The sequence below is a fragment of the Megascapheus bottae genome, chromosome 12 (assembly GCF_031878675.1).
Source record: "Megascapheus bottae isolate mThoBot1 chromosome 12, mThoBot2.hap1, whole genome shotgun sequence".
NCBI classification, from domain to species: domain Eukaryota; kingdom Metazoa; phylum Chordata; class Mammalia; order Rodentia; family Geomyidae; genus Megascapheus; species Megascapheus bottae.
This window is the reverse complement of record NC_143520.1, coordinates 5,609,938-5,636,696: the sequence shown is the minus strand read 5'-3', so window position 1 is coordinate 5,636,696 and position 26,759 is coordinate 5,609,938. Positions and strand designations below refer to the sequence as shown.

At 36.9% G+C, this 26,759-nt stretch overlaps 1 protein-coding gene across 6 annotated transcripts in view; it reads right to left on the bottom strand.

Annotated features, from left to right (window-relative positions):
* Ttn (titin) overlaps positions 1-8,052 on the bottom strand; it is a 279,501-nt gene extending 271,449 nt beyond the window's left edge. For all 6 annotated transcript variants that reach the window (XM_090342543.1, XM_090342544.1, XM_090342545.1 and 3 more), the window contains exons 1-5: positions 7,962-8,052; positions 5,696-5,899; positions 3,590-3,877; positions 2,497-2,582; positions 1,949-2,193 (exon numbers count right to left, since the gene is read on the bottom strand). In XM_090342543.1, the coding sequence (XP_090198669.1) occupies positions 1,949-2,193; positions 2,497-2,582; positions 3,590-3,877; positions 5,696-5,899; positions 7,962-8,052 (914 nt within the window). The remainder of the gene's footprint in view (positions 1-1,948; positions 2,194-2,496; positions 2,583-3,589; positions 3,878-5,695; positions 5,900-7,961) is intronic.
* Positions 8,053-26,759: the final 18,707 nt, after the last annotated feature.

The window sequence follows — 26,759 nt, the reverse complement described above, 5'->3', positions numbered from 1 at the left end:
CATAACTGTGAAAATCAATGTAATTTGAGTCATTATAGGAAAGTGCCTATTTCTGCACTTACAATAAAAAAAATAATCACTTAGTCACAGCTAGATACCACACACCCTATCCAAAGAAATCTGACTTCTTTATCTACAGAAAAAAAAATTGAGATTAGGGAATTTTCGGAAGAGGTCTATCTGGGATAACCATTATTTTCTCCACAAATTGGCATTTCTACTTTCCAATTATTTGAAAGTAAATTTGGAAAGTAATTGTATGCTAATAACTTGTAATAGGAAGATGATCAAAATGCTTCCATAGTTTGCAATTATGACCCTCAGGCTTGGAAGGAAAATACAGTCAGGTTGTTATCTCCCCTAGGGATCATATTTGGCTTAGATTAAGATTTCATGGTGTGCAAAACTTGGAATTAGCTTGAGAAAATCCTAGTTTATTTGAGTGATAGACATGCTTTTAAAACTGAGCTTTTGTTCAAGATTTCACCTTAGATGCTGTCAATAGCTTTCACTTTTAAGTACCCCAAACAATAAAGATTCGAAAATATCTAGCTTGTATTTGATACATTTAAGGGACATTTATGACATTTACATTGGCTCCTCTGTGAAATATTGGTTTGTGACTTTTCCATTCTGGATTTGTCCTTTTTGTTAACATTAATTTATGGGACTCTTTCCTGTGTTTGGTATGCTAACACCAGGTACTGCTAACAGCACCTCCATGCTGATTTGCATTTTTCTTGTTTACAGTCTTATCAAGCATAACTGTGTTGTAGTTATGCAGGCAATGGGCTATTGCAATATTATAAGAAGGGGGCCATGTCACTTTGTGTTTTTTTTCTACAATTATACAATTTGGACTAGCAACGACCTTGCTTTTGCCATATGCCCATATTTATTCATATCCACATATATGCATATGCATGGCATATATATATATATAGCTCTACTCTAGAAATGAATGCCTTGGAAATCAATTATCTAACTATTTAAGAATATATTATAGATATATTCATTTTTATGGTGAATCTGTAATCTATTTTTGCAAAGCTCTCCATAAAAGGTTTTCCTTTCTGTCTCTGCCTCTCTTTTTTTCTTTTAATTCTTTAATCAGTCTGACATTTGTTTTGTAAATAATATGATGTAGATGTTTGTGTTTTTGTTAGTATTCCTTCCATTATCTCTACCTCTTTCTCTCTATCCCTCTTCTTCTCTCCCTCTGTCTCTCTGTCTCTCTGACTCTCTCTCTGTTAACCTTATCAGGCTATACTTTCTTGTTTGCTCAAAATTTGCAGACTTTTTAGTTTATCATATTAAAAGCATCATCATGTTGAACTAAATCCAAAAGTTTCTATTGTTGTGGGTAATTTACACCTGATTGTATAATTTCTGAGTCCTGAGGACTCAGGCTTATTTCCTAAGCATTTTCACTAAGCATAAAAAATCCACTTCTAGAAACAATACTAACATTATCAAGATCATTCTCTTAAGTCTACAGTAGAAACTAAGACTTCAAACTACCTGACCTCTAGCAACTTACCAATAACATTGAAGATTATAATTCTTAAGTTTTGTGACTATTTAATGAACAATATAGGTAGATTGCCAATGAAATGCCTGACACAGAGGAAGTGAAGGCTGCACAATGGTGATTATTTCACTTTTTATAATTACTGCCATATGTTATGCTATTAACAAGTGATCTGGCTGACTGACTAAAACCTAAAACTTGCTCCTCATTTCCTTCTGCCACTTTCTATCTCCTAAATGATATTATTTGTTAAAAAGAATAAAAATAGGAATTCAGAAATCGAGTTTATAAAGTTGTTCATTTTACTTGTAGACATCAACTTTTTCATTTACCTCCTTTATGCTATGCTATGTTCATTGATTGCATGAAACCTATTTTAAAATGTAGAGGAAGCTGATGTCTTCAAAGAAGTTTTACCTGACAGGAGATGGGGTTGGTGCTCGCACGTGTCTGACTGGGGAGGGGGAGTGTCTTATCGGTGATGGGGACTGTTGACGAGCCAGTTGTGCTTTGGCAGTGATGGATGGTGGTGTTGGAGACCTCGACTTTGGCTTTGGAGGTATCCTAGGAGGTGTTTTATGAGGCAGCTGTTGTCCTGTGGCACCATCGATGACCATCTCAACCGTTGCAATTGATCTGGCGTCAAAGTGGGCTTCAATTTTCTGGAAAGTATGAAGCAAAGTCCATGTTGAGGAAGGATAGCTGGAAAGCGGGGCACACAAACTGGAACGTTGGGCATGATTTAAAAAATACTGTTTGGGGAAGTTAATGGGAAGGAGGGAAGACTAATAGGGAAAGAAAAGAAGGGTGGACCAACACAAAGTATTTAATGTACATGTATGAAAATGGAAGGGATGGGTGGGGCTGAGAAAGATGGAGAAAAATAATGGAAGGGGTGTCATTGATCAAGATACTTGCATTGTTGAGTGTACAACAGATTAAAGACAATAAAAAATCAAAAATACCTTTTCAATTCGGGTTTGTCTTGTTTCTGAAATCTGAGCAGTCGAGACAATTGTCTTTGTTTTTTTAGCAGGTACCACTTCTTCACCTGGAGAAAGATGAATAAAATGGCAGGGGAAATAACCCATCTATTCTAAGGGAGTCTTAACTATGACCACAAACTTAATATAAATTTCTGGGTGTACCTATGAGGGCAAATGCAGAATGTTTTGCATTTTGTATAAATATAAGTTAGATTTTAAAATAGAAACTTTTTATTAGATGAAAATTTACCTAGAACCATTTGTTGTTTTAAAATGGCATTGTCAGCTAGGCATTGGTAGCTTACACCTGTAATCCTAGCTACTCAGGAGGCTGAGATCTCAGGATCTGACAGAGGGAGGGGGAAAGCGGGTATTGGGGTATAGAAAAGTCTGGAGACTCATATCCAATCAACAACCCAGAAAGTAGGAAGTAGAGAAGTAGAGGTGTGGCTCACAAAAAGCTAATTAAGAAAAGGCCTTAACATATAATGAGTGATTGTTGTCCTTAATGTACTATGTTATCTCTCATCTCTTTTGCCGTCCCTTGGTTATCTCATATTGTTACAGTATCTCACATTGTTATCTGATATATTGGATATATTTGTATTTGATTATTTAAAATTGGATAGGGAAGGGGGAGAAAACAAGATGAGGGGTGGGGGTCGGGGGCAGGGAAATGGGGACCAAGACATGAGAAAGGGTATCCATGTATGTGAAGTAATGCACCTTCTATCTGGCGAATATAATGTAACCCTTCTATTAATTACAATGAAAATATATGAAAAAAAGAAGAGGCCTTAGGTTCAAGACACAATTCTGATACACATACACATATACACACTATTCCAGCATTTTGTCAATGGAAACCCTTCCCAGTTTACCATGATAGGGTTAACAGCTGTTGATTGTTTCAGTACTGAGCTTCTTCCCTAGAGCCACAGATTGTAGCTGTGGATTTCAGATGACAGTATTTCTAGGGCTATGAAAGGGGCAGCATGGATTGTCAACCCCCCACTTAGTCCCCAGCTCAGGCCTCTCTCCTAATCCCTTCCCTGCCACCACCAGTGCTTACCTTGAACCAGTAATTCTGCAGTGGAAGTAGCTCTTCCAACGCTGTTGGTAGCATTCACCGAGTAGGTCCCGGAGTCCTCCGGGTATGCTTCTGCAATCAGTAAGCTGTAGAGGTCACCTTCTTGTGAAATTTGGAAATCAAGGGAGCTCTGGATTTCGGCTCCATCCCGGTAGAACTTCACCACAGGTGTAGGGATTCCTGTCACTCGAACTTGGAGATGCACTTGGCTTCCTTGTCTCACGGTCATGCTCTGCAGTCGTTGCGTGAAGTTGGGTGGTGCTGTCTCTGCTGCAAGGGCCAAGGAAGAAAATAAAAATCAGGCTTGGGAGCCATCAAGTTCCAAGGAGTGTGTGTGTGGTGTGTGTGTGTGTGTGTGCACACGTGCATGAGCATGCACATATGCATGCACCCCCAGTACTCAGGCTTGAACTTAGGGCTCGGGCATTGTCCTTTAGCACTTTTTTGCTCGAGGTTAGCCCTCTCCTCTGCCACTTTTCTTTTTCATAGACAAGTTCTTTTCATGGTTAACTGGGGATAAAAGTCTCGGAATTTCCTTCCCGCAGGAGGCTTTGAACCATGATCCTCAGGTCTCAGCCTCCTGAGTAGCTAGGCTTATAGGCATGAGCCACCAGAGCCAAGGTATTTTTAAACATTCACAGCTCAGATTCCAACTTCAGATGATGACTCACCAGTGCCACCTCCTTGACTGTCCTTGAACCCAGATCACCCACAAAATGGTAGCAAGAACGGAGCCAGATCACACAATGGAGTCCTGCTAGGTATTTTATCTGTTTTGCTTAGCCATTCTAGAACAGAACATGTGTCTTAATTTTTAACTCCTAAACCCTATGCTAGATTTTGTTGTACTATTTCTAGAGAACCTTTTCTATGCTTCCCAGCCTCACATCTTTTATTAATTATTAACATGTAAAAATAACTTTGCATACTTTAAATTAAATTAAAATGTATTACAGTTAGTAAAATGGATACACCATTGACTTAGAGATTCATTAGACTTCAATCTTTTCCAATTTGATCAGTATTCACATAATTTAAATGTTTACTTGTATTTAAAACATGAATCCCAATACTGACCCAATTTCATGTTAGCCATGCTATAGAATGGGTGGCTCTGGAGCTAACTTTGTTTAAAGAAATATTTGATAAGATAAATGGGAGGGATGAATAGGAGAGTTTGAGGAATTTTTCTGAATAAATTATTGCAATACTGTTGATCTATTTTCCAGTTCCAAGATTTAGATTTGCTTGTGTTGGTTTGCTTTCTGTTTAGGATAATTATGGCCCTGCAATTGGACATGGATGAAGATATAGTTTACTGGATAAATATATAACATCATGGGCTTCATGCAAGACATTGTTATGTAGTGTGTAAAGTAATTCATATTCTGGGTATGCATATTTTCCCAGATAGTGAAGGATAGAGAAAAACAATAGAGGTTTCTGATGGATGAGGATATCTCTGGGGGAAATGGAATCATACTGCAGAATCAATATTTGCCTGCTTTTTTTGTAGTATGTTTGCTGTGTAACACTGGAAATGTTGCTTTTTTTAATGGCTGCCCAATTTATAGATTACCTGTGGGCAACAGGATCAACCTCTATGAATTCCTGATAACTATCTTGCTTTACCCCTTGCTAGGTTTATGAACAAGGCTTCAAACCCTTCCACTTGCTGAGGAATGTAATTTTAAATATTCCCTTACTATACTTTTTTTTTGTCAGTCGTGGACTTGAGCTCAGGGCCTGAGCACTGTCCTTGGACTTTCTCAAGGTTAGAACTCTACCACTTGAGCCTCAGCACCATTTCTGGCTTTTTTCTATGCATGTGGTACCAAGGAATCGAACCCGGGTCTTCGTGCATGCTAGGCAAGCACTCTACCACTAGGTCAAACTCCGGGCCCCCCTTACTATACTTTTGAGTGTTTCATATGTGTACCAAGACAGTGTTTTGCTACACTTGTGCAGTATTCTGAAAGAAGAATCAAGTTCTTTAAGCCAAACAGCTTTGCCTCCTTCGGGTCAGGAGCTACCTCTCCCTGTGCTTGTTGGGCCTCCCACAGGACAGGCAGGTCACTGGAAGCCTACCTGTCACGAGGAGCTCAGCAGTACTAGTCGCTTGTCCAGATCCATTGGTGGCTCTCAGGGAGTATTGTCCACTGTTGGCTTTTGTCACGGCGGGGATCATCAATTTAGCGCGGCCATCGCTAAATGAGATCTGCACACCGGGCAGAGTGGAAGTAGAAATCACCTGGCCATCCCTAAACCAGCTCACCTCAGGAACTGGGAAACCTGGAAAGAAGGAATACTTCATCCTTAGTTCACGTGGGCACTGAAAGACCTCCGTGCTGTCCCATCTTGCTGCAGGCCTTGCCTTGCCCCATAAAAGCCAGTGTAGAATGGCCATTTAATTAATGATTGTGATAACCGGGCAGTGGCACGACAGACATCAACGGAGGCCACATGCTTAAGGAGGCTCCATGGTCTATGTCAAAGTCAGCGTTTTTACTTCCTGGAAACATGATTTTTCAGGAGCTTCAGTCACTGGTGGTGCAGACAAAACAGGAATTTTCACCCCTGTCCCTCTGCCCAGGACTCAATCTGATGGCATTTAATACACATCATTAGAATCATGACAGATATTTATAACAGTGAAAAGGCAAGGAAACAAATTAGAAGGTAACTGGTGTCTTGTTTGTAAACACTAGGGGAACAAAAACTGCGTAGGGTCTAACAGTTGTGCCAGACAAAGGCAGAGGGTCTGTTGTCTTCTTCCTCTGCCATTACAGGGACACCATCTTTCTGCATCCTCCCGCTTTCAAAATTTTCTTTTGGTACCTGTCCTGAGTTTTGAACTCAGGGCCTAGGTGCTGTCCCTGAGCATTTTTGCTCAAAGCTTATACTCTACCATTTGACCACTTCACTTTGAGGGGTAGGTGTGTGTATGTACTTGGAGATAAGAGTCTCAGGGGACTTTTCTACCCAGGTTGACTTCAAACTGCATCCTCAGATCTGTACTTCCTTACTATGGTGTGTTTTTTGCTTTGTTTTATCTCACTTTACTTCCTTTCTCCCCCTTCTTTCTTTCATTCTGTCCTTCCTTCTTTTTCCCTTTTAATTATCTTTAAGTAGTTGTACAAAAGAATTGCCATTCAACAAAGCAGTTCATGAAAACAATGCACCTTGATCAATGTCACCCTCTCAATGGTGGTATATTAAAAAAATTATTAACATTGTGTGATTTGCTCAGACTAAGATACATAACTAAATAATTTGGAAGTTACTAAGAATTTGTTATGCAAGAGGAGAATTGAGTTGGTCTGCATGCAAAGGAAAATGAAAGATTAAATGATTTTTTTGCAATGCAAAATGAAGTGTTATCAAATTATGAAAAGGATTGGCACATTAGATAAAAAGGTAATGTAAAGGAAACCTTATTTTATATTTTATTACATAGAATAAGGTTAAAAGAGACAAAAACAAAGAGGACAATGTACCACAGAGGTGCATTTGATTAAGATCAAGCATAATTTGATTGATCCATGTAATATTATACAGCCAGAACAATGCTAGAAAATAAAGATACTTTGAAATCATTTATAATATAGTTCATTTAAAATCTTCATTTTTTATATAAGCTGAGTCCCCTAAAATTATGCACTTTCTGAAAGCATATATTTTCTGGACTTTTCCATTCATGGATTTACGAAGAAGGAAAAGAAGGAAAGGAAGAAATAAATGAACTTCTTGACTTGACAAAAATTTTTAATTAAAAAATATAACTACATGAGAATATTTTTGCTGTTTTATTTTTTGTCATTTCAACATAGTCAGAAAGCCTTTCATTCACTAGGATAACTTAATAAAAATGAAGTAAAATACTAAAGTGATTAGGACTAATAGGACTAGGAATAATTATGCTTCAGTGGAAAGCTTGACACACTGTTACTTCCCATATAAAATAACTGAAGTTCAAGTATTCACATCATCTGCCCAGCATCTCTGTGGCTGGCACCTGACTGTGCTAGGTTTCTGGATTGCAGTGGAATCCAAATATAGAATATCCCAATTTATTCCTACATAGTGGCTGGGTTTTGACAGAAAATTTTAATCTAATGTTAATTATTTTTGCTGTGTGGAATTATAAATATGAATAAACCATTTTTAGTCATTAAACTGTCAGCTTTTGTCAGTGTTTTGTGAATGGGGTTTGTCCTTATAAAATGACCCTAACAAATTTACAAAGACAAAGCATGGCTTCAACTTGGTGTCAAATCTTCTGGAGGGGAAATAAAGGTTACTTTAGTAGAGAGGAAGCAGAGGAAACAAAAGCAGGACTTCGGTGTAGACTTACCACTAACGTGAGCCTCAAAGGTTGCGGTACTACCCTCCAGTACCACAACACTTTGTAACGGCTGCGTAAACGTCGGTGCTTGAGTAGTCATCTTTTTAGGCACTCTGAAAAGGAAGAGGAAAATCAATGAGTATGTCAACACCAAGGCCAATTTCAACTGTAGATGAAGATGTCATCTGTAGATGGCAGAGACACACATTTCTCCACATGGATGGTTCCATTAGTCTTCAGTGGCATTAAAGTGATGGGTTATCCTTCCCCATCCTAACTTGAATAGCTTCCCTTGGAGATGACCTGAAGACTAACAGAAAGCAGTAAATTAAAGATGAAATGGCAAAAAAAATCATGGACCAGACAGATTAAGGAATGTTCCAGGATTCTCTGTTAGTGTTAGTAATGGTGAAAAATAAGATCAAGTTGAAAAAAAAGGAAGAGCGATAATGTGGGGGTAGCAAAGGGTAATGTTATAATTGAACAGTGACTCTATGCATCAATTTGACATATATATTTTTTTATTTGCTGGTACTAGGGTTTGAACTCAGGGCCTATCTGCTGTCTCTGAGCTCTTTGGCTCAAGGCTAGTACTTTACTACTTGAGGCACAACTCTACTTTAGCCCTTTCTTTGTGGTTAATTGGAGATATGAGTCTCATGGGCTTTCCTGGCTGGCTTTAAATCATGATCCTCCAATTTCAGCTTCTTGAGTAGCTAGGATTATAAGCACCACTGATAGCCAACAAGAGACAATTACTTTAAAAATATTTTTTACTTCCCAATAGTTTTCACGCATCATCAATTCAGTCTTTGTCTGATTATTTAGAATTACCATCAAAATTGAACATATTGACTTTACCATCCCTTTACTGATCTGATCTGCTTTGACAAATCTTATCAAATATACACACTTTTCTAGACAGTAGAGAATGCTTTCTATTTCTTAGCACTTCTTCATACTATAACTGTAATTACTGTTACCCTTGCTGAAGAAGATATTCTGAAAAAAAATAATAGGCAGGCCAAGTTTTAATATAGAGCTGAAAGAAAAAAAAAAACCTGGCTTCAATTCTTAACAGGGAACAATTTCCAATCTCTGGATAATGGAAGCCTGGTAGGAAATGGAGGTGACGTGAAAAGACCTATGCTTTGTAACATAAAATATGCAAACTCTAAGAAATGACTATAAAATCTACAGTTAAATTCTTTTCTAAGTAGAAGAAAGTCTTTAAGGAATTTCAGAGATTCTGTGAAAAAAATTCGGATGCATTCATACCTAATTATTCAATATGACTCTTCTACTGTTCTGAAATAAAAAGGCAATTTCTGAACTATCAATAGCTTCACTATTCATTTCTCATGGGAGTCTTTGCTCACCATAGCTTTATGGAGCAATAATCTTCTTGGTGCTAATGCTGCACCTTACTTTAACTTTTGACTTAGTTACAAAGTAAAGGAAATCAGTTTTTTTCTGAGATAAAATTCATATTTGGGAAATTCATATAGTACCTAAAAAGGTTTTCCATGAAATGTTTGTCAAGAAATCTCTTTTATAATAGGTTATCTTCAGGATAAACAACTTTTTGTTTCTGACTTTCCTGTTAACAAGCTAGTATGCCTTCTAAAAATAGGTATCTTCTTAGATATATGAGTACTGTATATCTATGCATTAACAGCCATTAGAGACTGGTAAATTAATTCCAGGAAGTTATAAAATTTTAATGTATTTAAGAAGTAAAAGCTTTTTATTTCATTTTCTTTTTAGCATTGACATTTATTGCATATCATAACTGGATTGTGAGTAGAATTAAACTACATAGGAGATTCAGAGTATTTTAGAAAACAATGCTTATTCCAAAATTCTAAAATGTTGCCACGAAGTGGCCTAAACTAGTCTCCTATGTCTAATGTCCAGGTGAATTTTGTTCCTTTACTCCTTTGCTTTTTCAAAGAGAGGCCTTTTGTCTAATCAGGCTGAAGGTATGCATCTAAAATGTCATGCTCCCAAAATAAACTCTGCAGCATTGAGTGACAGCAGGCAAGTGTTCTGTCACTCGCCTGTAACCGATACCACAAGCAGTTGATTCCCTTAAAAAGTCATCAGGGTGTAGCTGATACCACATGCATTTTATCAGAGCTATTCTTGGTGTGTCTCACTTTATCTCTGAGTAATATAACCTTGAACATTTTCAACAGTCACACAGTCTGTGAAAGAAAGCAAACACTTCTCTCACTTATTCAGACCCTAAGTTTTAGGAAATCCGGTGCATTTCAGCAATCTGAAATGTTGACTGTGAGGATAATCTAACTAAAGCATTTGATTTAAAAGAAGAAGAAAAGAAAAAAAAGCAAGGCAAAGCTCACACATTTTAAAACGGACTTTAACAAATACATTTAAAGTAGGAGTCAGGATCAGCAATGGAGGAACTTAATGTACAGAAGTAATCGGCAGCGAGGCATCAGTAAGAAAGTAAATAATAGTTAAATAGGACAACTGGCTTCTCACTCACCTGATTTCTCAAGAGCGCCTAAAAAGGGTGGGACTAAGCCCAAAGTTGCTTCTGAAACGACGTCCTATGTAGAATTGGTTTTTCCGACCATCTCCGACATGAATCGGTGAGCCTCTAAACCTAAAAACAAAACTACACAGTCAAGACTGTGTAGTTTTGCTTTCCCATGCAATCCCTACACCCGAGGCGAGGTGGGAATGCGCGACTGCTCCAGAGCCAGGGCCTGGCCGGCCCTTATATCCTATCACCAGATCTGCTGACGGCCCCACATCTTCCCGAGGGCCCTGGTGATTGGTTCTCTTCGGAAAGCATGCAGGGAGAGGACCTATTTGGTAGTCTCACTCATACCACCTGTTCTTCTGATTGACAGCGCTAAATTTAGCCCCTTCCAACAGGCTTTACCAAGGAAATGGAAATGTATCTAAAAGGAACTACATTGAGGCTCAGTGAAGAGCATGTGTTTCCAGTGTGAAAGATATGTCCATGGGGGCTTGAAGCAAAGATGTAGCAATAGGTAGCAAGTGTGGAGGATTATACAAAACAGCCCCAAATCTGAAGTCTGTGCCCTATGAATCAGGCCATGTTCCCATTCCTTGCTCCCCTCCCCCCATCCAACCAAATGGACCTGTCAATCATGCAGGAGAGCAAGCAATTTATCTCCTGTGGAAGGCTTCATCGTCTCTGAAAACTCAATTGTTATAAACCTTAAAATCGAAGAGGCTTCATCTGTACCATACACATTCTCTAGTATCCACTTGTGCGCTGGGGAGATGTAAGCCATGTTAATGAGTTTCAGAGCTCTGCAAAAGTTAAAGTTAAAAGGCAAAATCTGGACTCAGCATAGAATTAGTCTGTATAGAGCAATGACTTACTTCACTTTTGTCAGATTTCATCTTTGTCTGACATTAATATTTACAAATACACATGCATTGCTTCTTAATCCGCAGTCAAGTCTTAAGTCTAAATTATCCATACAGTTCCTTTTTTTTTTCTTCCCAGCACATGAAAGCTGCTCTACTAATCTCTGGAGTTTGCTGTTCCTAATGGGAAGTGGTTAAGGGATGATATAGTTGCTATTTTAGGACTGAATTTAATTTCAGACAAGGGATATTTCAAATACAAAAGTGCATACCAAAAGATCTTTATAATGTGGCTCAGCTGAGAGATTTATAAAATGCTTAGAGTGGAAAAATTGTCTTTGTGGATAATAGAAAAAGACTTTTATCAATAAAATAGACTAAAATCTTAACATTTATTTTCTGTATGTTCTGTATGTCTATAATAAAAACTGTTTTATGGAATATGTTGACCTCACATTAGGCCTTTCAATTTCCTTTTTTATACCTTGCAGTTAATTATATAATGATTATTAACACTGAACAGAGCTTAAATTTACCAACAACTGAGCCATGCACCTCTATAAATAAGTTGATACCATGCACTGATTTAAACATTTTGCTCCTTTACAAGTGGTATTATGTGTATGGGTGGCCTTATTCTCTTCCTACCTGGTCATAGATTACATCAGCCATAAATCTGTTTCATTACTAGAAATCATGTTAATAAGCCAGACCATTTAAAATAAGTTTGGAACTAGAGTTAATAAGTGAATAGAATTCTGAACTTTATGTTATGATGACACCACATAATTCACGAAGCTCACTAGATCTTTTTTAGATCTTTAAATATTGTCAAGATCCTTCCTTTGGTCATTTGCATCCTTATATGACATTTAGGATCAAATGGATAAAGGAAGAAAGGAAAAGGATGAAAACAAAGAAGGAAAAGATAGTAAATCCTAATATACTACTTGGGAAAGAGAGCTTTGGCTGGATTTATAAACAGTATCAGACAGGCATTGTTTTTTTTTTAATTTAATTTTATTTTCAGGGTATGTACATAGGGGTTACAGTTACATATGTAAGGTGGTGAATACATTTCTTCTCAAATATTGTTACCCTCTTCCACATTCCCTTCTCCCCAATCAATCCCCCCCATCAAGTTGGTGAGCAGAGCTGCCTTCCAAGCACTGGTTTTAAAATTAAATATGCTACAGCTGGCATATGGTAGTCTAGCTCAGTAGGAATGAACTGTTGTTCAGATTTAGAGTTACTGATGCAGTAAGATCTTCATTTAGTTCCCTAGCAGTAGGGAAGGGCCACACAGCTCATCTCAAACAGCTGTCGATTCAAATGTAATACCTCCTTAGTTTTGGAATGTATGGTATGATTCTCTTTTTGAAATCTGTACTCAATGTGATTTTGTAAGTATTTATTTAGCATATGTTCAGTGCCAAACACTATGCCAAGTTATTATGGCTTCTGTATTTTTTTTGAACTTGCTAGCTACTGAGATACATACTAGCTTTATTCTATCATTTATTGGCTCGACAGTTATTTACTGCATGGTAATTTTGTGGTTGGCACTGTATTAGATGATGGCTAAACAGAATTGGAAAAGAATGGTGATTGAAGTCTTTGGAGACCATGATTTTAATAAACTCTTGCAGTTCATATGCAGAATTCAGACAAAGGTTCCTTCTAAAAGGTGTTTGTTCCAGCCTTTTATACTCCATGTAGCCATTTGCCAGGGGTCAGAATTACTAGAAGTCACTGAAGAAATGAGTGCCAAATGTTGTTTCTGAGAAAATGTTTACATAGTATAGCTGAGCTGCTCCTGAATTCATAATCTTCCTGATTGCTGGGATTAGAGATATATGCTGCCATACCTGGCTTTAAAAATTATTAGTAGATATTACTGTAAACCAGATCAGATGAATCATCTGCAGTGGTACATAGGAGATGACATTGCTGTAAATATTAAGCCTTATATATCTGGAAGGGAGTCAGCCTGGATCCTTTCATCCAGAAACCCCTACAAGCAGAAGTCTGTGATCAAGTGTTCTTTGATTGCCCAAATGAGTTTGGGAGCTTAAAGATTAAGTTACAACCTGAAATACAAAATAGGCAAAAATGAAAATAATGGATATTTATCAAATGCCAACAAAAGCAGACATGATCACCTGCTTCTAGGGTAGATATTTTCTTATAGTAATGGGTAGATCTTCCAAAAATGTAAGAGAACATGCATCAAACTAAATATGAAAACCACACCTTGATTGTCTCAAAACACAAAAGGAAGACTGAGAATATTTAAGACACTCTGAAGCTTAAACAATAAATAAGCCATAGCTGGTGGCTCATGTCTGTAATTCTAGCTACTCAGGAGGCTGAGAGTTGAGGACTGCAGTTCAAAGCCAAACCAAGCAAGAAAGTCCATAATCTACAACTAACATGAGAAAACTGGAAGTGGAACTGTGACTCAAAATGGTAGAATGCTAACCTTGAGCAAAAGAGGTCAGGGACAGTTCCCAGGCCATGAGTTCAAGCCCCATGACCAAGAAAAATCATGACATATTAAACAAACAAACAAACTCTTTCTCTATGACTAAGTGACAAACAAAGGAAATGGACACAGATGCCTTCAGGAGTTCTGGTTTAAACACACGGGGTACGGCTAATACCTCTAATCGAATTAAAGGCTTAGTCCAGTTTGAGATAACTTCATATACAAAATTTGGGAAATTTGACTGGAAGTTCTGAGTAGGTGACAGCATCGAAAGCTTGCAATACCAATCTGGACTGGAACTTAAAAAAAATTTTAATGTAATTAATAGAAGGGTTAGATTATATTCACTAGATAGAAGGTGCATTACTTAATAATCATTGCTACCTCTTCTCATGTTTTTGTCCCCAGTTCTGTTCCTCACCCCTTCCCCTCATCTTGTTTTTCCCCTTCCTTATCTATTTCAAATAAACAAATAAACATATATACAATATATCAGATAACAAGGTAAGATACTGAAACAATATGAGATAACCAAGGGACAACAAAAGAGATGAGAAATAGCATACTACATTAAGAACAATAGTCACACATTATATGGCTCTTGTTTCTATATCTTGGAGGTCCTTTCATTTAGCCTCATCCTATATGGCCTTATGAATCTAGGTTTTCCTGATTATAAACCTCTTTCAGGAGACTGGACTGGAACTTTTTGTTTGTCACTAAAAACTTAGGAGTGTGAAAAACCTACAGCCAGTATTATACTAAATGGTGAAAGACTGGAACCATTCACCTTAAAATCAGGAACTAGACAGGGATGCCCACTCTCTCCACTTCTCTTCAATATAGTGCTGGAACCCTTAGCCAGAGCAATAAGGCAAGAAAAGGACATCAAAGGGATCCATATAGGGAAAAAAGAAATTAAACTATCCCTATCCGCAGATAACATGATCCTCTACTTGAGTGACCCAATGAACTCCACTCCCAAACTTCTAGAATTAATAAACTACTTTAGCAAAGTGGTAGGATACAAAATTAACCTTCAGAAGTCAGTAGCCTTCTTGTGCACCAACAATACACAAACAGAAGGCCAAATCAAGAAAATGATCCCATTTGCAATAGCCCCCAAAAGAATAAAATACTTAGGAATATACTTGACCAAAGATGTAAAGGAATTATTCAATGAAAACTATAAAATCCTAACAAAAGAAATTAAAGAGGACACTAGGAAATGGAAAGACATCCCATGCTCATGGCTAGGGAGAACCACCATAGTGAAAATGGCTATACTGCCAAAATTGATATACAAATTCAATGCAATCCACATCAAAATCCCAAAGACATTCTTTACAGAGATAGAAGCTATAATCCAAAGATTCATATGGAACAAGAAAAGACCTAGAATAGCCAAAACAATTGTAGGCAAAAAGAGCAATGCTTGTGGTATTACAATACCAGACTTCAAACTCTACTATAGAGCCATAATAACAAAAATTGCTTGGTATTGGCACAAAAACAGACCAGAAGATCAGTGGAACAGAATAGAAGACCCAGAAATAGAACCACATACCTATAGTCAACTTGTATTTGACAAAGGAGCCAAAGATATACAGTGGAACGAACACAGTCTATTCAATTATTGGTGCTGGCAAAACTGGGCAGCCACATGCAGAAAACTAAAAATTGACCCTAGCCTTTCACCATGCACAAGCATTAACTCAAAGTGGATCAAAGACCTCAATGTCAGACTGGAAACCGTGAAAACTGCTACATGATAACGTAGGAGAGACACTGGAACTCGTAGGCATAGGCAAAAGATTCCTGAACAGAATCCCAGGGTCACAACAGATTGGAAAGAGACTCGATAAATGGGACTACCTAAAAATAAAAAGTTTCTGTACAGATGAAAACATAGTTGCAAAAGTAGAGAGACAGCCAACCAACTGGGAAAAGATATTCACCAACAGTACATCTGACAAATGCTTAATATCCAGTATCTGCAGGGAACTCAAGAAACTAATCCCCCCCAAACCCAATAAACCATTCACTAAATCGGCAAGGGAACTAAAGAGAGACTTATCAGAAGAGATTAAAATGGCAGAAAAGCATATGAGAAAATGTTCATCATCCATGGTCATAAAGGAAATGCAAATAAAAACAACCCTAAGATACCACCTTACCCCAACAAGAATGGCCAAGATTTTGAACTCAGACAATGACAGTTGCTGGCGGGGTTGTGAAGAAAAAGGAACCCTACTACACTGCTGGTGGGAATGTAGACTAGTTCAGCCACTCTGGAAAGCAGTGTGGAGGTTTCTTGAAGAACTGAAAATAGACCTTCCCTATGATCCCGCCATACCACTTCTGGGCATCTACTCTGAACATCATAACCCAAGATATGATAAGGACACCTGCTCAGCTATGTTCATCTCTGCACTATTCACAATAGCCAGGCAATGGAAACAATGCAGATGCCCTACTGCAGATGAATGGATACAGAAAATGTGGTATATATACACAATGGAATTCTACATAGCCAACAGACGAGATAAAATAATGGCATTCGCAGGGAAGTGGATGAAACTAGAGCAAATCATGTTGAGTGAGACAAGTCAAGACCTAAGGAACAAAAGGTGCATGGTATCCTTAATATGTGGCTATTAAATCCAAAGAGTACAAGAGCGAGGATTCAATAACTGCATACCCAAAGCTATGGACATGGTAATGGAAATATAAACATAACTATATAGACATAAAAACCTATGACTCTATAGACATAATGTTTTATTTCTTAAATTACTATGTTTCTATGACATACAAATCCTTAGCCTAATTTTGATTAAGTTCTAAATACTAAGTCCCAGTGATTGTAAATAGATTCCCTCCTTGAACACTTGTTTGTCAAACTTGTCATTTAAAATATGATGTAAATTGAAAGGACCTCCAGGATATTGAAACAAAAGCCATATAACGAATGATTATTGTCCTTAATGTACTATGTTATCTCTCATTTCCTTTGCTGTCCCTTGGTTATCTCATATTGTTACAGTATCTCACTTTGTTATCTGATATATTGAATTTATTTGTATTTGGTTATTTGAAATTTGATAGGGAAGGGGGGGAAATCAAGATGGGTAGGGAGGGGGTGGAAGGGAGGGTAATGGGTACCAAGACATGTGAAAGGGTATCAATGTATGTGAATTAATGCACCTTCTATCTGGCAAATATCATGTAACCCTTTTATTAATTACAATAAAAATATTAAAAATAAAAAATAAATAAATAATAAAAAATAAAATATGATGTAAAAATCAACATTAATAAATTCTAAAAAAACCCCCAACAACTTAGGAATGAAGAGAGGCCCAAAGGAAGGAAAACTAGCATGGAAAGGCATTGACTTATAGGAGGAAGCAGTGTGCCAAAAAAACAAAGGGAGCACAGTAGGAAATGCTAATGAGAATAGCAGCAGGAAACTCAGTAGGAATGAATGCTTCAAGAAGGGAGTTAATGGTTACAAATAGGGTTGGAATGCATCCTTCCTATTCAGCTTTTACTCTCCGAGAAATCAATTTCCATGAAGTGGTATAGATTGAAAGCATATAGGTTTCTAATAAAAGTTTTCTCTTGTGAAGAAGAGGAAGAACAAAGCATAACTGGAGTATCCTTCTTGATCCAAACAGAAGCATACATCAGTTTGTCAGAGAGAAATGTGAAAATGTCACCTTTTGTCCATGAAAACAAGGGGAAATGGGATTGTTGTATGCGTGTTAGACTGCTGTTCTTGGATGGGAGGTAGATGGTTTCAAAGTGATCTTAATAAGATAGAAGGGCTTAAACATCACAGTAAGATGAAGGGAAAACATTATTCAAAATGATGCTTAGAACTAAATAGCCTTAAATTTAAGCATTTCATGCCTAAAATAGAAAATTCAGTTAGATATTAAAACTTACTTCTTCAAAAATTATCTGGTAGTTTTACGGGCTTTATTTAGGTATATAGAAAAATTGAGGAGACAACCACCTGATTCCCCCTCATACTTTTATTATTAACATTAGTTAGGACATTTATTAGAGTAGTACATTTGTAACCACTCACAAGCCAATATAAAATATTATAAACCCAAAGCCACAGTTTACACTAGGGTTATTATGTGCTGTGCTTTGAAAAATGTATACAATGGCATGCATTCAGCCAAGTGCAAGATACATAGTAGCTTCAAACTTAAAAATCCTCAGAGTCAGGCTGGGAGTTTGGCCTAGTGGTAGAGTGCTTGCCTAGCATGCACAAAGATCTGGGTTCAATTCCTTGGTACCACATACATAGAAAAAGTCAGAAGTGGTAATGTGGCTCAAGTGGTAGAGCTCTAGCCCTGAGAAAGCCCAAGGACAGTGCTCAGTCCCTGAGTTAAAGGCCCAGGATTGGCCAAAAAAAAAAAAAAAATAGAGTCCCCTTGATTCATTTCTTCTTGTTTTACTTTGGCAATCATGCATCTTTTTGTTGTCTTTATACTTCTGTCTTCTTCCTACTCTAATATAGCTGGGACTATACAATATGTAACCTATGCATTCAAGATTATATATGTAGCTCTTTATGTATATTTCTTGAGGAATATTTCACTGTCTAGATGCACAATTTTTTTCCATTCATCTATTATTTAAGACCCTCTTCATTGCTTCTATACTTTTTCAAATAAACAGGCTTTTATGTAGACTGATTTTCCTCCTGATCTGGACAAAGATCAAGAATGTGATTTCTGGATCAAATGGTGAGAGCATGTTTAGTTTTGTAAGAAAGTGCAAATGTGTTCTTCCAAATGACTATCATTTTCATTCTCACCAGAAATGAATGAGAGTTCCCGTGACTCCATAGTCTCCTCAAAATTTGTTATTGTCAATGTTTTTGTATTGTAGCCTTGTAATCGGAGTATATTTGAAACCATTTTTGGCCAGAATAAATAAAAACTTTGGGATAATTGCTGTATATTCCATAATAGGCAGAAAATGAGGGGTAAAGAAACCAATCATAAAAAATCATAATTTTTATGTGGCTCCTGAGTGGCAAATTGAGTTTATTCTCTAGGTAAATGAGTGGTTTTCATACATTTGTTTCCTGAGAATAAAATGAGAACCTATGAGAAATTAGAAATGAGAACTCTATGGTATTTATCAATACTATATATCTGTGTTAGAAATGTCTAGTGTAATTATAATTTAGAATGATAATAGCTAGCTAGGTGTGGTGGCTCACGCCTGTAATCCTAGCTACTCAGGAGGCTGAGATCTGAGAATGAAGGTTAAAGCCAGCCTGGGCACAAAAGGACCTGAGACTCCTATCTCCAATTAATCTCTAGAAAAACGGGGAAATAGGGTTTGGTCCAAGGACAGGGTGGCAGCCTTGGGCTGAAGAGCTCAGGGACAATGCCCAGGTACAAGGGTAGGGTCATAGCCTTGAGCTGAAGAGCCCAGGAACAGCGCCCAGGCCAAGTTCAAGCCCCATGAACCACACACACAGAATAATAATAGCTGCAAAAGAAGGCTATCAATATTAATTGGAAATCCAGGCAATTTTACCTATAAAGATTTGAACTTCAAAGTATGGTTACCTCCCCACAAGATGTTTAGTATCTGCCACTTTTATCGAAGTGGACAGCAAGTTCCTGGACTTTTGTACTAATGTGAGAATTGTTGCTAGCAAGAAGTAGTACTGTTGATTTGGGAGGCAAAACTCTCATTTATGTTTTGTTTCTCTCTGAAATATGACACTTGTTTCTTTCTTTGGGAGAAAAAATCCTTTTTAAATTGTGGATTTGCATTATTCCATTCATTCATATGCTATAAACCTGAGGCTGTGGCCTGTCATAGGAGATTTTACTCTCCGTAGTGCTGATCCTTTTTTTCCCTTTGCTATCAAGACAAAAAGCACTTTTAGAATTATAAAGCTTTTCTAGTTGAGTACCAGCAGCTCACACCTATAATCCTAGTTACTCAGAAAGCTGAGGTCTGAGGATCAAAGCCAGCCTGGGCAAGAAAGTCCGTGAGTCTGATCTCTAACCACACACAAAAAAGCTAGAACTGACCTGGGGCTCAAGTGGTCTAGCACTAGCTTTGAGCACAAAAGCTCAGGGACAATGGCTAGGCCCAGAGTTCAAGCCTCAGGACTAGGAGGATAAAAAAGAAGGAAGGAAGGAAGGAAGGAAGGAAGGAAGGAAGGAAAAAAAGGAAGCTTTTCTCATGCCATTGGTTCTTTCCAAGAAAAGTGAATAAAAGGAGCAAAAATATTCAAAAAGTATTCTGAAAATAAATGTAAAAGCACAGCATTTGCATTAACCAAGTAGCTGGTGCCCCTGTCCTTCTAAGCACTATAGTACAAAATTTCATTGTCTTCCTGGAGTTAGGCAGTTTTCATCTAATACTTTCTAGGAATGTTGGAAATTTGCTTTGTACTAAAACAATATATATATATATATGAAGTTACAAGTATAAGTCTCCTACATGTAGTGTTTAAAAATGCTTATTTTCAGTAGTATTTATAATGTTAATCTTTTTTTCTGAAATATTACTAGTGTCTAAAATTTATCAACAACAAATAGTTCCCTTAACTGAAAAAAGCACAGTAAAAGAAATACAACAAACATAAAACCTAAACATGATTTATATTAAGAATCCTGTCATTGTGTTAAACTCTAGCTCCTTCACAGATAAGGACCAAAGGACTCAACAAGAGGAGAAATGTGTTCTTCAAATTCTAAGTTCCAGTACTTTGCTGAAGATCTCACCATTCAAAGTGAAAAAATTTTGCTCCTTGTGACTTTACTGTAGACAGACTTAAAAAGAAGAAATGTGAATATAAACATATAGTCCTATACGGATATATGGCTGTTGATTACACATGCATTTAGGGACCTCTTAGTAAAACAAAAACAAAAACAAAATGTTACCATCCCCAGTTTTTCTCCTGGTAAATTAACAGAGTGTGAAGCTCTCAATCTGAAGAATTTTACCGCTTTCCATTTGATGCTGCTATTAAATAGAAAGATCTTATCTGGAATTTTAGCCCTCAGATAGCTCTGACTTGACAAACTACAACTAAACTATCCAAAATAATAAAATTTAGTTATGAAGGAGAAGAAAATTAATGAGGAGGAGGAGGTAAAGAAAAAAGCTAAATAATGAATGTGAAGGCCACATGCATTGCTGGATTTCATCTTCTAAAGTTTGCTGAAATATAAATGTCAATCCTAACTAGAGGTCCAGGGCTCAAAGGCATCCAGTGTGTGAAGGCCTTGGATATGAATGGATGCCCTACAATGGCTGGTTGGTCATTCTGCCACAGGAAAGAACATTAAACAGGGCTAGGATTAAGAAATCTTCTCTTAAAGCAATACATCACAAATATATTTCCCCTAACTTTAAATACTTGAGTAAGTCTATACAGTATACTATGGAAGGCTTGTCTCAAAACCCAAGCACAATGCTTTCGATGTGAACATTTTCAGATGCTTCTACACACCAGTTGAATAATTGTAGAAAAGCATTCTAACACATGAAAGGACATAGCAATATCTTTATTGCATGCACTAAGATCAGTCACCAAGCAAAACGCACCAATAATAATTCATTGTGACTAACATGAGACCATACATGAAATCATCATTCACTACAGTTTGTGCTGTCACAGGGTAGCAAACTGCAAAGATATAATTGCTTTTATTTGAAAATATAGATGTTGCCCTGCCCCCTGGCTCACTTAGAAAACTGGTGGTTTTGAAAGCTGATGATGCTGTTTGTGCCTTTCTTATTTGGCCGTGGCCTGTGACAATGTGTTCTTTAACTCCTGATGAAGCTGAAAGAGGAGTCAGCAAGACAGGGCTGGAGGCACACTGCCTGATCACAGTCAGATTTTCCTTTTAGGTATGTTATAGTTATAGTTTCTTATAAAAACAAACAAAAAGCATTGTAAATAATATCTGAATATGCTGGGCACTTAGCATGCTATTCAGGCTTAACTTTAATTTGGAAGAAAATTGATGAACTAAGTTGTATTTGTCTTTTTGTTTTTTTGGGTTTTTTTGGGGGGAGGTAAATCAAAGAGAAGTCAAAGAAAATCAATAAACTTGAAAGAAAAAGTAACTTGAAGTGAAATTAAATATTTTTAAAAGCCTTGATTTATATGGACCATCCAGAAAAAAGGTATTAGAAAAGTGCACAAAATAATTTAACTTCATTTCAATGTCATAAAGACCGAGATTTTTGGTTCCTGGAGACTGGTACTGAGCGTTTCCTTAAGGCAGGTACTGTGTGGGTGGGACCTGCCTATGTCTCTGTTTAGAGTGCCACTGTCACTTATGGTATCCTGTCCTATTCTGTCCGGTCTAGGTTGTTTGAGAAACAACCTAGAAAATGTCTATTGTTAAGGATCTTGAGTTAGTACTTCTTATGGAAAATTCAAACATAATAACCAATGGATTGAAAAAAAACAACAGCTGCTTCTCAACCAAGATTTATTATGTTATTACATTGAAATGAAAGTATCTTCAAAATTCCATTTGGAGATAATCCTTTTTGGATTGCTATCTGCAAGGAATTTAAATATGTTTATATTTGGAGTTGATATATGTGTACCCATAACTTAACAGTATTTTCCCCTTTCTATAGCTGTCTAGAAATCTTGTTTGAAATAAACAGTTTTAATCATCCATTTTTAACCACTAAGTGGTATTGAGTATTTCATCTGAAGAATTTGTATTAATGACTCTGTACTATGCTATCATTAAATTAAGAGAAGTATTCTTCATTATCTCTCACTTATCAGAGATCTCTTCCTAAATGGATTCTACAATAAATCACCTGGTATTTAAGAATTACAAGCATTCAAATAACACTTCATACTGAAAAGCAGGCACACGTGCACACACACACACACACAAACACAACAAAAATCTGTCACTTTCGATCCAGAATGATTCTTATTCATTTATAATGATGTTAATGTTGTATGACTTTAACACACAATTGTGATTAAGCCAACCAATAAAAATTCCATATATTGAAAGAAATCATGTAAGTTTCCAATTCTGTGGCCTTTTTGAAATGTTTCCACCCCTATTGAATTTTTTTATAGTGAGTTACAATCATAACACATAGGTATGAGAATTATGTGCCAAGAAAATGTCGGCCATAACTAGATTTTGATCATGATTTGCATGTGTATTCTGTGAAGCTTGGGATATTTAATGTGGTTTCATAATTTTTTCTTTTGTGGAATGAGATTGAGCCTAAGACCTTGTGTATGCTAGGCAAGCCCTTTATCACTAACCCTTGAGATTTTTGTTTTTTGTTTGTTTGTTTGTTGTTGTTGTTGTTGTTTTATAGTTTTGCCATGGACTCACTATGTGGCCTGAACTGGCTTCACACTCCCATACTACTCTTCCAGCCTTTCCAATATTGGGATTGCAGGCATACACCACCACATCTAGTACCTTATGATATTTTTAAAATTCAAGCAGTAAATTAGTACTTGGGCAACATGTGTTTGAACAAAACTTAAAACAACTTTTTTGCACATCCATTCATAAATCCAAGAGGGGAGTTAATACACTCCACCATTCACATAACTATAGTTACAAAGTACAAGTCTAACATTTGGATTTTGTGCTGGATTAATAAGCTTTCTTTTAAGTGATAATGTATAATGCCACTTTACTTCAGACATGTAAGACCAATAATTAATTTTAAGAAAATGCTTAATGGAAAGGATAAAAGAACTTATATTTAACATTTATAATACAAAACAACTTTTTTGCAGGGCGTGATGGCTCACGCCTGTAATTGTGGCTTCTCACGAGGCTGAGATCTGAGGATCACAGTTCAAAACCAGCCTGGACACTAAAGTTCATGAAACTCTTATCTCCAATTAAACTCTAGAAAATGGGGAGTGGGGCTTGGCTCAAGGGTAGGGCAGTAGCCTTTAGTTGAAGAGCTCAAGGCTAGCACCCAGGCCCCATGACCCACAAAACAAAACAAAACAAAACCTTTCTGAGAAGTATGAAGATAACTGTCAAAGTAGCAACTTGAAGTTTACCTTCTAATTAATATAGATATGATTTTATGAAATACTGCCCTTTAAAACACATAGCCAGGTATGGTGGTACAAACCCTGCAATCCAGCCATACAGGAGGCCAAAAGGCAGGAGACTCAGGAGTTTGAGGCCAGCTGCTGCTAACTAGTAACAATCTTGAAGACAAAGTAAAAACTAAAGAGCTGGGGGTATTACTCCAGTGGAAGAATATTTGCCCTACATGCATGAGATCCCAGGTCAATTGTCACAATCAAAACCAAACAAAGAAAAGCAAAATAAAAAAGTAAACATTTTAGTTTACTTTAACAGCAAATGTTAGAAATAGTGATAGCGGTATTATAAGCTTGTTTTTTTTTTTTTCTTTCTTTTTGGGTTGTTGTTTCTTCTGGTAAATGGGAATTCCATTCATTCTCAAGTGATATAATTTACCAATTGGCAGATCATACACTCTTGGAAGAAGTGATATCAGAGGCAAAAATGTTTTCTTCTATTGTTATTTATTATGTTAACTGTTGAAAAAACCCTGATTCGTACAATGCTGTAATTTTAATTTTATACTAGAATGCAAGCCCTAACCAAGGATTCTGGTTTCTCTAATTTTTTTTCTCCATTGATCTATAAATAATGCTATTGACCAGCCAATAATTTTTAAGTGATTTACCTCTCTTAAAGCTCCTACAAATACCGTGGGAAGCTAAGAGATCAAGCAAGTGTGAGATGCAGCAACTTGATTTCAAAGCTCTCTACCACCTGTAACTAGTTTATGGTAAGGGACTGGTTTCATGTTGCTCATGCCTTCCATGGCCTAATTTACTATGGCTCATTTATTGATAACCTCCGAGTTTCTTCTGAATGCAATTGTTGCTGGTCTCTTACTTTTGGTGACCTTGTATATTCATTATTTTCAGGAGACATTTATTCATTGACTTATTTACTGGAGTCTTGAGATGTTCTACTTGCAAAACCATAACACTTGCAATATAAAGTTTTATTTCTTTGCTTACAATCCTGCAACTTCTATTTCATATCATATTCACTAGCTAGCACTTCTAAAGTGAAGTTTAATAACAGTGGTGAGAAAGCACACCCTTGTATTGAACTGGTTCTTAGTGGAAGTGTCTATCTACTCCCTCACCTTAAATGTAAAGCGAATGATAGCTTTTATATAGAGGTTCTTTATCAAATTTTCTCTATTACTAGCTAAGAGTTTTAAAAGATGATTGTAATCACATTAGATCTTTTTCTGTTATTTCTACAATAATTGGTACCATATTTTCTTCTTTTGTCTTTGGAAATGTTTTATTAATTGATCTTTGTATTTTTTTTTGAATTTTGGTATGCCTAGGTATACCTACAAGAAATTCCACTTATGTGTGTAATTCTTTTTTTTTTTTTTTGCCAGTCCTGGGCTTGAGCTCAGGGCCTGAGCACTGTCCTTGGATTTCTCAAGGCTAGAGCTCTACCACTTGAGCCTCAGCACCACTTCTGGCTTTTTTCTATGTATGTGGTACTGAGGAATCGAACCCGGGTCTTCATGCATACTAGGCAAGCACCTTAACCACTAGGCCAAACTCCCAGCCCCATAATTCTTTTTATTTATTGTCAGAGTTGTTAAGTTAAGGAGTTGAACAAAGGAGTTGCCATTTAACAAAGCAGTTTATGAATGCAATCTATTTTTATTGTAAAAGTGATGTACAGAGGTGTTACAGTTACATAAGTCAATATTGAGTACATTTCTTTTTGAACAATATCACTTCTTCCCTCCCTGCCCCCACAAATTACATAGTTCATTTTCACCACAGTTGACTAGTGAGTACCACTGCTGAATTAGTTCATCCTTTGTCTACCATTTTTGTGCTTCTCCTTACCCTCCCCAAATCATGTCACCCATTCTAGTGTTCTGACCCATCCTTCCCAACCCATCTTTCCCAACCCAGTCCTTCCTGTAATCTTCTTAATATTGCAGCATATACATTGTGATTTTTAATATCATACTAAAAGTTTTCATGTTTACATGTTCATGAGAGATATTGTCTTGCAGTTTTTGTTTCTTTTACTATGTCTACCTAGTTTTAATAGGGTAATTCCACTTCATAGAATGACTTAACAGAAGACCTCTCCATGCCTCCTTTCTGGAAAAGATGATTAATATCACTATCTAAAACATGATTTACAGATTTATCAGTAAAATGATCTGTACCTTGTACTTTCTTTGTGGGAAGGTTCTCAATTATTGATTTAATTTCTGTAATAGAGAAAAGGATTCTTTGGATTGTCTATTTCTGCTTGTCTTGATGCTTTGTGTCTTCTAAGGAACTGATATTTTTAATTTTAGTTTTGAAATCTATGATTATCAAGTTGCTTGTAGCAACCACACAATGGCCACTTTGTAAGTTCTGCCCGGGTCCTTCTTTCTACCTCTTTATAAAGAAACTATCTAACAAGCAGAATAAGATCTACCTTGACCTTGATGCTATCTAGCCTAGATATTTTAGATATTTCTCCAATTAGGCAGCCAAGTTTTTATATAGTTATATTTTGTTGTGACCTCTATCTCTCCAGAAATTATCTACATTAATCTCCCAGATCTGTAGGGAATTCATCTGTAGGAAGAGGACTTCTGAATCTGCCATTCAGTTTACTCACCCAGTGTTTAGCATTTACTGCTCTCCTGAATTTTTCCATGGGACACAGCACAGAAACACATTTTTTCAGCTTCTCTCATGTGGCCTCTTTTTTCTTCTTTCCTTTTTCTTCTTTCCTTTCTCTCTCTCTCTCTCTCTCTCTCTCTCTCTCTCTCTCTCTCTCTCTCTCTCTCTCTCTCTCTCTCTGTCTCTCTCTCTCTCTCTCTCTCTCTCTCTCTCTCTC